General features: G+C 30.7%; 1 protein-coding gene across 1 annotated transcript in view; it reads left to right on the top strand.

Annotated features, from left to right (window-relative positions):
• LOC143227212 (uncharacterized) overlaps positions 1-12,089 on the top strand; it is an 83,745-nt gene that overhangs the window by 61,227 nt on the left and 10,429 nt on the right. The window contains exons 18-21 of the mRNA XM_076458701.1: positions 3,372-3,504; positions 5,362-5,429; positions 9,652-9,864; positions 11,826-11,937. Coding sequence (XP_076314816.1) covers positions 3,372-3,504; positions 5,362-5,429; positions 9,652-9,864; positions 11,826-11,937 — 526 coding nt within the window. The remainder of the gene's footprint in view (positions 1-3,371; positions 3,505-5,361; positions 5,430-9,651; positions 9,865-11,825; positions 11,938-12,089) is intronic.

Below are 12,089 nucleotides of genomic sequence, written 5' to 3'. Positions count from 1 at the left end.
CTCATGACTTAATTGTCAATAGAATTTGATTGTGATCCTGAACTGTTCCAGTCTTCAGTATTACATATATTTTTGGTACTGTATCCATTAAATCTTAGCTTCACTATTATAACAGAGATTTTTTTTTTATTTAACACTGCATGTCCAAGTAAGGATTTTTACGCTTATAGGTTGCATAAATTAAATTGATAATGTTTCGACCATTATCAAATATTTTTCGTAAATGATTGCTCTTTCAGAATGATGTTGTGTCATTCAAGTCGAAAGGTATTTTGGGCAATGTTCACCCAAATTGTTGTGTTTAACTAGATACTAGATCTGCATTGACTGCTACTGTTTTTTGTTTCATTATATACAGACTAATTTTCATTTATTCAATATTATAATATACATGAAGTGACTTTAATTGTAATTCGTTATGTCTGATCGTCATTTTAAAATGTTTGATAATTCTTTGTATATTTGTGCTAAGGCGAATACAGTAATCCTTGCATTAACTGTTATCGATTGTTATAGTCGAACCATAAACGGACACTTTATGTCAGAAATAGTTTTCCCTCTATCTCAGTAATTCAAGTATTTTTGATACACGTATATACAAATTTACTGATGTGCTTTTTTACTGATGCTTTTATATAGAGAATTTAAATCTTTAGTGATAAACATTTTATAATTATCAATCTAAATAAAAAAGGACAATTTTAGTTTTAAGCACGAAACGTCATATGGAGAAAATATACCAAGTTTTTCTTTTTTCTAATAATTAAAAATTTGAGGTTATCTTCCTTCTGTTTGATTTACAGGCAGATATGTAATACAATTCAATTAATGGTAGTCTAGCTTTTAAAGATGTGCTTAGTGAAGTTCTTTCATCATAATACATTATGGAGTTCTGTTAAGGGTAATATCTTTTTTCTACTTATAATGACGATTGTAATAAGAGAATAAGTGGTTTATAGGCTACTTTTCTAATTTAAGTAGTTATTGTTTTGAGGTTTGTTCAATGAAACTTAATCATTTTCAACAGTGAAGATGAGTTAATTCCTTCTCAAGTTATTCATACTTGTTATTTTAAGCTACATTCTGAAGAATACCATCGTAGTGTTTTTCGGAATTTAATATTAAGTACACAAGTAACACTTTCTGTATTGATATTTTCTCAAAACTACACCTACCATGCTGTAATTTTGATTTAAGTAATTTAATATCTCTGTGTTTCGATATTTTCACCACATTTAATCGAGAAAATAAGCCGATTAGTGATGTTTAAATACTTCAAGAGATTCATTTGTTTATAATTAAGCCCAAAGCTAAACAATGGACTAACTCTACTCTGCCCAACACAGGTATCGAAACTCGATTTCTAGCGGGTGTGAGTCCGTAGGTATAATTTGTGCCAATGAGGGGCTCATGAACTTCCAACATTAAAATTTATGTCTTTGGAAAGGAAATTATTGTTTCAAGAAAGAGGATGTTTATATAAGCTTACTGATTAATTGCTACATTATTTCAGTAACACAGCTCATTGTTTCGTGTTTTTTTAAGCTTATGTTATTAACTCTATTTAGGTCATTACTTTTAGTTTTAAAAATAAATAAGCAGAAATCAGTTTCAGCAAAACATCATTGAAAATTTAAAGAAAATCCCTCCAGAAGAAAGAAAGTTATGAAAGTTCAGTTAGATATAGAAGGTTTGTGAATTAATCGTGGTAGCAGGAAGTACGTAGAGAAATTTGAACTGAGGATGTGTGAAAACAAAACCTTAATGAATTATAAACCTACTTCAGGGGTGTTTTTTAAAGAAAATACACTAGAAAAAGTTTTCTGACAAATGCAAGAATGTATGCTAAAAAATTCTTGTTGAGTAGTAATAAGTTTACTTCTCATTAGACATTAGTTTTAGGCCTATTATATTTTTGACATTGCATTCTTCATCTTGTGTTTTTGGAATTTGACAGAATGGGAATAAGAGTATACAATAAAGAATTCATTTCCAACGATGCGTTTTTTTCAATCCGAAGTTCATCATTCATCATGCTTAGAAGGGACATGTAAAATCCCTCAAATACAGTTTAAAAAAAATACCTTAGGAATTTTGAAGACTTAGAATAATCTGTATATAAAAGTCACCATCTCCCTGATTATTTGCTTGTTTGTCCATCGATTTCACCGCACAGGTTACTCTTCCGTCACCTGAAGGTGGGCAAAATGACAATTTTTTAGTTGATATACGAGTCTATCGTCTGTTAGAAGAACTGGTAATTTTGTCGTTAACACATGCATTACACGAATAAAATTTATGTACTTTTGACATTTTGTTTTGGATTTGAGTTATCATTTAGAATATAGCATTATAGACCTGTTTAGTTATATATCATTAACTACATAACTACTAATACATAGTATTTTTAATCTCAAGAGGATAAGGAATGTATATAGAATAACAATGTTGTTTGTGAAAAAAGTAAACAGAAGGTCTAGCGTATAAAATAAAATTGTCATATGTTATAATACAGATTATGTAAAAAGAATAAGGTTAAATTATGGTACTTACTGTGTTATATAATATTAAAGTAAAGTCAGCGAATACCTTTTATTCTAACTGTGTTATATGATATTAAAGTAAAGTCAGGGAATACATTTTACTCTACTTCATATTTCCGGGTGTTTCGATACGTGGAAGTTTTGTTTTTTTTTCCTTTTGATGAGTTATGAAATAAAGTATTGCATTTTCTTCGTATATTTAACACAGAAAATCAATGCCATAATGTGAATATGGTATCAGATTTCTAAGAGTATATTAAGTTTACACTAAAGGAAATCCAACATGATATCACATTCATATTAACGTTTGAAATGTTAATATTTGAGAACGGATGATAAAGGACAGGAGAAATACAGCTAAGCTTATCCTGTTTTACAGAACGGGTACTCATACATGCATAACATAATCTAAATATTCTCCATAAGGGGTTATTATCCTTGCCATTGAAGAAAAAACTAAAACCATCGTTCATAAGAAAGTCCTGATTTAAAACAGGTGTGTTTTTTTCGTAAATTTACAAAATATATTTCACATATCGAAACATGGAAAGAGGAAGCAGAGAGAGTAGGGTTTCTTTTTGAAAACACGGACAACACTGTTAGTACACAACAGTAGTATTACCACAGTATAATTTCCTGCTTATCCATTGTCGACGATGAGCTTCTTCAGTTCAGTTTTGATGTATTATCGAAATCTTGGTGAGGACACAAATATTTTCTTTATTTGTGAAATATTAAAACTTTGACGTTAGAATAGATATGAAGTAATTAACTAATGGTAAGTGAGCTCATAGAGGTTTTTGTTATTATTATTCTGGGTGATTTTAGGTTAAACCAATACTACATGTAGAAGGACCAGAAAAAGTATGCTCTGGTATGCTACAAATACACGTATCAGAAACAGTGGGAGGAGGAGTATTTGGACTAAACTATAAGTGGTCAATAACGTCTAACCACAAAGGTAGGACTAAATAATTTACGTGATGGGTAATTAGTGAATTGAAAGACAATAGTGATCAGTAGCTCAAATCCCAAAGCAATATGTCTGACTTGTGTGATTTTTAAACTTAAATACGTGTAAAACTAGCAACTAAACTATATGATGTCATCAAGATATGTTCTGTAACACCATGAATATAAGTTAAGATTAATTTATCAACTGTAACTTATAAACAACAGGGCAGGGGTCAACTGTATATGTTTTTAATGTAGAAACCGACATATTGATCAAATTATCAGCGTGAACCGAAATGTAAAATGTTTTCTGGATGTTTTTAAATGCCTTATTTTGTATCCAAACATCTTAAATCATAAAGTAAATTTCCGTCACAGGTAAACTTTTTCTCAATGATTTTATAGATTGTTTGTAGTTAAGTTTTACCACGCTTTCTTTCTACGGTTAAACCGTTTGTACCATTAGATATGGCCCGGCATGGCCAAGCGTGTTAAGGCGTGCGACTCGTAATCTGAGGGTCGCGGGTTCGCATCCTGATCGCGCCAAACATGCTCGCTCTTTCAGCCGTGGGGGCGTTATAAAGTGACGGTGAATCCCACTATTCGTTGGTAAAAGAGTAGTCCAAGAGTTGGCGGTGGGTGGTGATGACTAGCTGCCTTCCCTCTAGTCTTACACTGCTAAATTATGGACGGCTAGCACAGATAGCCCTTGAGTAGCTTTGTGCGAAATTCGAAAACAAACAAATCTTTCATTACACAACCCTAATTTCTAAAGATAAAAATAATAAAACCAAATAACACTCAAATATCCCGAATGTTATAAGAACTTAGTCAATTGGTGTCTTATCTTCTCAAATAACGTTCTCTGATTAAATTATTGCAACATAAAAACTTTATTTTACTACAGTGATATATGTTTGGCATCTAAAAAGTGATAAGATAGGGTGTTCTATTTTGAACACCACGGCTGCCGAAACCTTGTTTCTGGCGTTGTAAGACTTCAGACAAAAACAAACAAACAATTGTACCATTAGATAATGAATTTACTGCATGAATTGTTTAAATAAAAACGTAACTGATAGTAAATAGTATTTGAATTAGGTTTAGTGAAAACCGTTTTCTCAGTTTTAAAAAAAATTTAAAGGTTATAATCAAAAAGCAGCGTCACTCTGATGCATTTTTGTCAATGTTTAAATTCGTTGGTTTATTATTACTGGCATCATTTTGAAAAGTGAAATTGAAGTTTTTCCAACCACGTTTTAAAAGTATTGTACAGTGATTTTTGAAGTGGTTAGTTTGTGGTAATTTTTATTATCTACGATGAAATTGAACGTGCATAAGATAATGAAATGTTTTTGTAATTATAATTTCCTATGTTACATTTATACAAATTTCAACCTTTTCCCAAATGTTACCTAATTTTCGAATGTTTGTGATTTCGTTATCATCCATATTGTTCTAGAGTTCATGTTGTAAGAATTTATATAGAAATATAATACGGACGATAATGATTGTTCATTATAAATCACTAAACCTTTTCTGAGTATTTAGATGTTTCGTTTAATGATTATGACAGTTATGTTAAAGTTATTGTTATTATGCCACTTGTTTTGTAAATTTATCCACGGATAGAATTCATACTATCATCAGCTTTACACTGAAGTGTACTTTTAACGTAAGCCAAGTGTCATGTTGTGAATTTTTTAAAACTGTCAAGAAATTTTAACTGAAATAATCTTCTTTCGCTTTCAAAGTCCATCTATAGTGACTTATTTAAGTCTTGTATCTATACCTTATACTTATGTATATTATGTTCTATATAATAAACTTATTTTGAACAAAGTTTTTTTTTATTATTTGAAAGTGAATTTATCAACTATATTTGACGTCCTGGAACGTACAACCTCATATCTGGAAATTCCTGTTGAAAAGGTATATATTTTTATAAGTTTGAGTCCGCTACCTATAAGTATTTGTTGATTTGAAAGGGTATGATTGTATACATTAATTCAGTTTAATATAGCAGCTATCAGTAATATAAAGAAAACAGTAAATATCAGCTGCAAACATTATATATGCTGTGTTATTTTGCTTAGAAATATGAATTAACAGACAATAAAAAAGCAATATAAAACTAATAATCTTCTAGTAAATCAATAACAGTTCTATCTTATTGTAAGTTTACAATGTTAATTTACAGAACGTTTAATACATATCATTAATGTATTGTTTTCACTGTAATGTGATTCTTTATTATTTTGTTATTGTGTTTGGTATATATTATAATTTCTTCTGAAAGTTGTAATTATTCTGTTTTTATAGTATAAACTATATCATGTGAGCCTTTTTTTTCTCATTATAGTTTAGAATACACCGTTAATATTGTTAATTTCAACAACGTAAAGTATACAACATTTCATAAATAGATTGAAATAGTACACTATAAAAATATTGTGATCACACTCCCCAACTCTTTCTTCTTTTTTTTCTTAGTGCTAAGTAGTGGTATGTAGTTTTGTTGTTATAATGTAGGATATTTACCAATCCATTTCTTGTCAACACTACGAAAGTATAGTTTGTTTTTGAACAATACGATTAATTATGAAGCCTAAGAAAATTAGTATAGAGTAGTAAAAGCTCAGAGTGCAAAATTTAAATAAAGTTGATTACAAGCAGTTAAAAAAGTCTTCAACGTAACTCCTAAGGAGTTTACGATAATTAACCGGTGTAGTTGACTCAGATCAGGCTTAAATACTTGTGTAACATAGTTTGTATGAAGCCGCTGTACGAGTATTTATTCTTACAATACACAAATACGGATGAAAACATCACGAATGTGCACGGATGCACATATATTTATTAAACATATACATAAGTATGCACATATATATATATATATACATGCAGACATAAAACCCAACGTGAATAATTTAGTTAAATATTCATCATGATTGTAAGTTATGATACATTAAGTCTATCAGCCATTTTGAACAGAAATTTCATCAATCCTGATTAAGTACATAAAAGTAATTAAAAAAAATGTTTGGTGTCTTAATATGTATAATTTTGGCAATATGAATATTTTTTATTTAATTTAGGTTATCCCATGCAATTTTCCGAGAGCTTTAAATATAACGTAAAGAAAGTGAAATTAGACGGAGCAGTCATATGCTTTTTAGAATGTCATTATAAACTCTGCATTTGATGAAATCATTTTAAATGCCAATGTAGATGGTGCACTTGCTGCATAACAAGGAAAAATTCAGAATCAAAATTTTACAAATTAAGCTTTTGAATTATATTGATGAAACTAATATTAACTAAAATTTAGTTTTCCTGATTACATGTCACAGGTACTGTTATAAAATAGTTGTTTGAAAACGTTAGTATGAGAAAAGAAAAAAACTATTTCTACGTTTTCTCAGTGAAAATTTTGAAATTAAATGCCTTAAGTACAATGTATAAATTTAGGAATTGTGAGCGGAAATTTCATAATTGTCATATTTCTTTTTATGACAACTGGTACTATTAATAAATTTATCTTCCATGAAACAAATAATTACTTTAACAGAACTTGTGTAATATTGTATGTCTTACTCTTGCTTCTTATCATGAAGCTATATTTTGCATTTTTTTTGGATGACGGAATTTTATATAGTGCATCTTTAATTTAACTGCACGTGGGTTTAAAGTTGAAGGATATGTTACCGGTAGTTATTTTTTGCATATTCTATGTCATTTACGATGATAATATTGTTAAATAGATATCCTCATAAGTACGTATCTTAAGCTATGTAGTTTAAAACGAGGATCTAACACACAACGCTTACTTCTTTATACTCTTTAATGTATTTATCATTTACACGCACTAGTTCTTGACGGTGGATTTGTTACAATGTTTCCTGAACTTTGTAAATTTAAATTAGGGGTTATCGGAATATAATAAGCTGATATAAATAACTTTTAGGACTTTTAGTGTGAAATATATCAAACAAGCAATTATGTAAACTAGTTGATGATTATAATAAATAGACCTTTGTGCATACAAATATGGTATTATTTGAAAATGTAAAGAGTGTTTGAAATGTGTGTTTGAAACTAACACTATTCTATATCATATATATTTTAATCTATTTATGTATTTATACACTCAGTAATTTAAATAGCTATGAAAATGCATTTTAGATACACATTAAAAATAACAAGTTGCTCTTAATAAATGGTAAATTTACAATAGTGCAAAACATTATTGCAGAAAAGACAAATTATAAGCAATTATGTGATACTACATATTAGTTTTTATTTTATTTTAAGCTGCTTATTTTATAGATATATTTCATAACACTTTGTTTTCTTGCCGCCATATAATTGCAGAATACTGTATCAAGTGTTTTGTATTATTCATTACAATTCAGCCATCAAGTTTGGTCGCTTTTTGACATTTTAGTTTTCGTATAAGCCCTTAATGCCTCATGTATTTATACTCTGAGCCATATACAAGTCAAGCCATGATTGTGATTATTCAACCGACATACTTATTGCTAACATATAATTTCATCGCATTTGTTGTAAACTGAACCTGGCGTCTTTATAAGGCTCTAATCTTCGATATCACCAATAAACACGATGATTTGCAAGAAAGAGTTTCAACTGTCAGTTCGCAAAGAAATTCATCTTCGCTGCACCTGATGACTTACCCATTAAGTATTTGCGTGGAATAGCATGAATACCTGTATCAGTGTCCGACTGCGTATCGTATGTGATGGCTGAACAATATGTCATGAAAGCAACTTGTGTCGTTTTTTTTCCAGACAGAGAAACCTTCTTTATTACGTTGCACATTGTTGCCTGGGGAACATGGATGGCTTTTGCTACAAACCTATCTGTTCGTGAATTACGGCTGGGGTAGAACTTGTTGCAGGGCTTTTTTATATGGCCCAAGTGTCTGAAGATTTTTCATATTTTTTTTAGTTTTGCATTGCTATAAAGAAGAAATGGTGTAACTGTCTTTAAAATTCCAAATTGCAGGGCTGAATGCATCTGTATTATCTAAGTGTATGAATATTTTTCTTTTAAATAGCGGTTACATAGCCTTTCCAAAACGATCAAGTTGCGGTGGCATAACTCTACCTAGACCTATTCTACATATCAACATTAATTCAAATGTCAACGACTACAAAATATTAGCACTACTTTTGAAAATTAACTCACATCCTAATTAATGTGTACAATGGAAGTATGTTTTTAAAAATAAATCCACATACTACGTAATTGTAAGATGCGCAATTATCTAATAGAACATCAACAATCCTCCAGGTAATAAAGAGATATTGGTAAAACCTTACATGATATTTATTAGTAGAAATACTTCTATGCTGTTTAATCTTAAACTCATTTACTGAAGAGCAGAAAGCAGTATTAATAATAATATATCATTTACTATCAATCATTGTAGTATATAGCAGCACTGAAATAAAGCATTAAGTTTTGAATTTTAATAAATGACACTTCAGTTTGTAGAAATCAACACCAGAAATGTATTGGAATTCCAATAGATAATGCTTATATTGAGAAATAATAATGCATTGCAATTAAACCCTTTGAGCGTCAAAATCCATGCAAGCTAATTGAACTCGAAACCACGTATTAGTTAATGAGAAGCAGTAGAGTTACAACTTATTAGCACGTAAGTCTCATTCAACTGGTAGTACTACATCCTCTGAACATCCCGAAATTTCCTAATTTGTACTATACTGTACTGATATCATATGTAGATCAACACACGTGATTATGTTACTTTCCAGAGTACACCGACGATTGAACACGAATCCACTAATTAAATTATAGTAGACAACCTTGTATGACTGTGAACACTAATATTATAAACACTATCTCTCTAGAAACAGTCTTATATTGCAAAAACACTAACCTAATATGAAACAGTTATAAACATTAGTCTTGAAACTATCAATTTAAGTGACATCTGGTTGTACGTTGTTTTTGGTGTAGTATGTATTACGTCTATTTGTAGATTACAGAAATGTTAATACAGTACTTTTATTTTACTTCCTTCTTCTTTTTCTCTTTTCATATTTTATAGCTGTTTTTATTTGTTTTATAATATGTTATTAATATATTTGTTTCTACATTTTAGCTTGAACCAGAACTGACCTATGTATTTTCCGTATACGGTGAGAACATTATAGGGGTCAAGAGCGACACCCACTTCCACAGCGTAATGCGGATAAATGATCAGAGGATGACTGTAACAATAATTGGTCCTGATGAAGTCAGTATATGGGCCGAAAACACATTAGTTGCAGAAATTACGTGGTGTAGCAACGTCAGTCACATCCATTCTCTAACTGTAAGTAACAGATGTTTGGTTTATTTTGAATTTCGCGCAAAGCTACACTAGGGCTCTCTGCCCTAGCAGTCTGTAATTTAGCAGTGTTAGACTAGAAGGAAGGCAGCTAATTATCACCACTCATCGCCAAGTCTTGGGCTACTCTTTTACTAACGAATAGTGGGTTTGACCGTAACATTATAACACCCTCACAAATGAAAGGACGAGCATGTTTGGTGTGATTGAGATTCAAACCCGCGACTCTCGGATTACGATTCGAATGCCTTAACCACCTGGTCATGACGAACCTGTAACTAAGTAAGAAGAGGGTTTGTTAATTCAACAAAATACCAACAATTCTTTATTTCTCTATATTGGTGGTTGAAATAATATTGTTTGTTCGAAATGTTAATATTTTTCTTCAACGGGCTGTGTAAGTTTTTTGCTTGTTTTGTTTAATCTCAAACCTACACAACGGGCTTTTTACATTGTGCCCACCAATGGCACCAAACTTAAAAGTTTAGTTATAAATAGGTCCACGTGTCTACCACTGAATTAGCGGGGACTGTTAGTATGTTTTGTTGTACACTACCAGGGATTACTGACACATAATGATATATTACATTTGAAAATTAATAATCAATATATTTTTCTCGTATGGTTTAATTATAAATTTACATATCAGGGCTGTTATTCTATAATGTTAGCAATTGACCACACAATTAAATATATCACCAAAATTGGACATATTGTTGTAAGGTTACGTTACAGTTGTTTCTGCAAAGGCAAATTGAGTAATAAAATCGCTCAGGCATACACTATATATTATATGTGTATATATACACGTATATACACACACATACTAAATATATATATATACATATATAAACACTATTTTTTTCTCCAGACAAAAAGAGTAAAGCGAATCTTGGCTATGATAAACAGTGATGAGGTAAAGAGACCACCTTGCCCGCAAATTTGCTTTTGCAACATCAACCGATAGGATGATAGTTGTGTCCTGAAGGAAAACATACAAACTCTGCCTGTGATAACGTCATATTTAAGTTCCTGTGTTCTTACTAAATATGAAATTATAAAGAAAGATCTTGGCTAAAAAGTTCAAAGTAAAACTCTCAAAGACCTTTATTAACATATTTCTGAGTAGAACCAACGCTTGAAAGTTGTATGATTGTTATTTTACAGACAAAAGATCAAATGTTTGGGGACGCTGCTAGAGGTGTGTATCCATCTCATCAACTGCAACAAACCCGAAACTATTTCTATTGTACAAATTCCTAAGAAAGGGTATTTAGCTCCACCAACATAAGGTGTTTAGAAACATCTGAGCACATACGTCAGAGTTGTTTTTTATTAATTTAGTGCAGAGAAAGAGCTAAGGTCTAGCTTTTTTCTGCAAGTCCGTCCTGGTCAACTCGCTCACTGCATTTCTGATAAACATTTATTCCTTTTATTTGTTTAAACGCTCACTATAAAAGCCGGATTCCACCACGGTTGTTGGTGTATGTGCAAAATACACCAATATTGATTGGAACAGAAACAGCATTCAGGTTCTGAAGTAGAATCCAAAAGAATAGAAAGAACTATTAAGTGTAATATACACCAGGTAGGGTACTTTAGATGGACAATAATATATAACATACAAAACGAAAAAAGTGTTCCATAATATTATAATACTCCTTTGGAATACGCTTTGACAGGAAGAATGATGTTTCTCATCGTTATATTAGCGATATTAGTTATGTATTTTAACGACTTCACAATAGTATTAATTTCTACTTCTAATATTATAATGTCGTTACTCGTCATTTCCGTTTCGAGAAGTATAAATAGTTGGTACTTGCTAACCATAGTGTCTACCTGGTGATAAGTTTCGAATGATCTCAAAACTTTCAGGATAAGATAATACGTTTTAAGCAGTGAGGTGATCATTTTATTTTACTTTTTTATTATTTTTATTTCAGTATTACTGGCGTGTGAACAGCAGCGATTTCCATCTTCCGCAAGAATGGGGACCTGTACTCAGAATTTCTAAATACATGAAAGGTCAAACAACTTACAAATTTATGGTAACAGGTAATAACAATTCTAGATATTTGTAACAAGTATTGTAAGTTACATTCGGATGATAATCAGACTAGCACTTCTTGTTTAAAGTGCTCTAGATGTATTAAACTTTATAGCAATCTATTTTGTTGTTTAATACAGCTGTGTCAAGACATTATACC

This window comes from Tachypleus tridentatus, chromosome 9 (genome assembly GCF_004210375.1).
Source record: "Tachypleus tridentatus isolate NWPU-2018 chromosome 9, ASM421037v1, whole genome shotgun sequence".
Classification (NCBI taxonomy): Eukaryota; Metazoa; Arthropoda; class Merostomata; order Xiphosura; family Limulidae; genus Tachypleus; species Tachypleus tridentatus.
The sequence above is the reverse complement of the archived record's forward strand: the minus strand, read 5'-3'. Positions and strand labels throughout refer to the sequence as shown.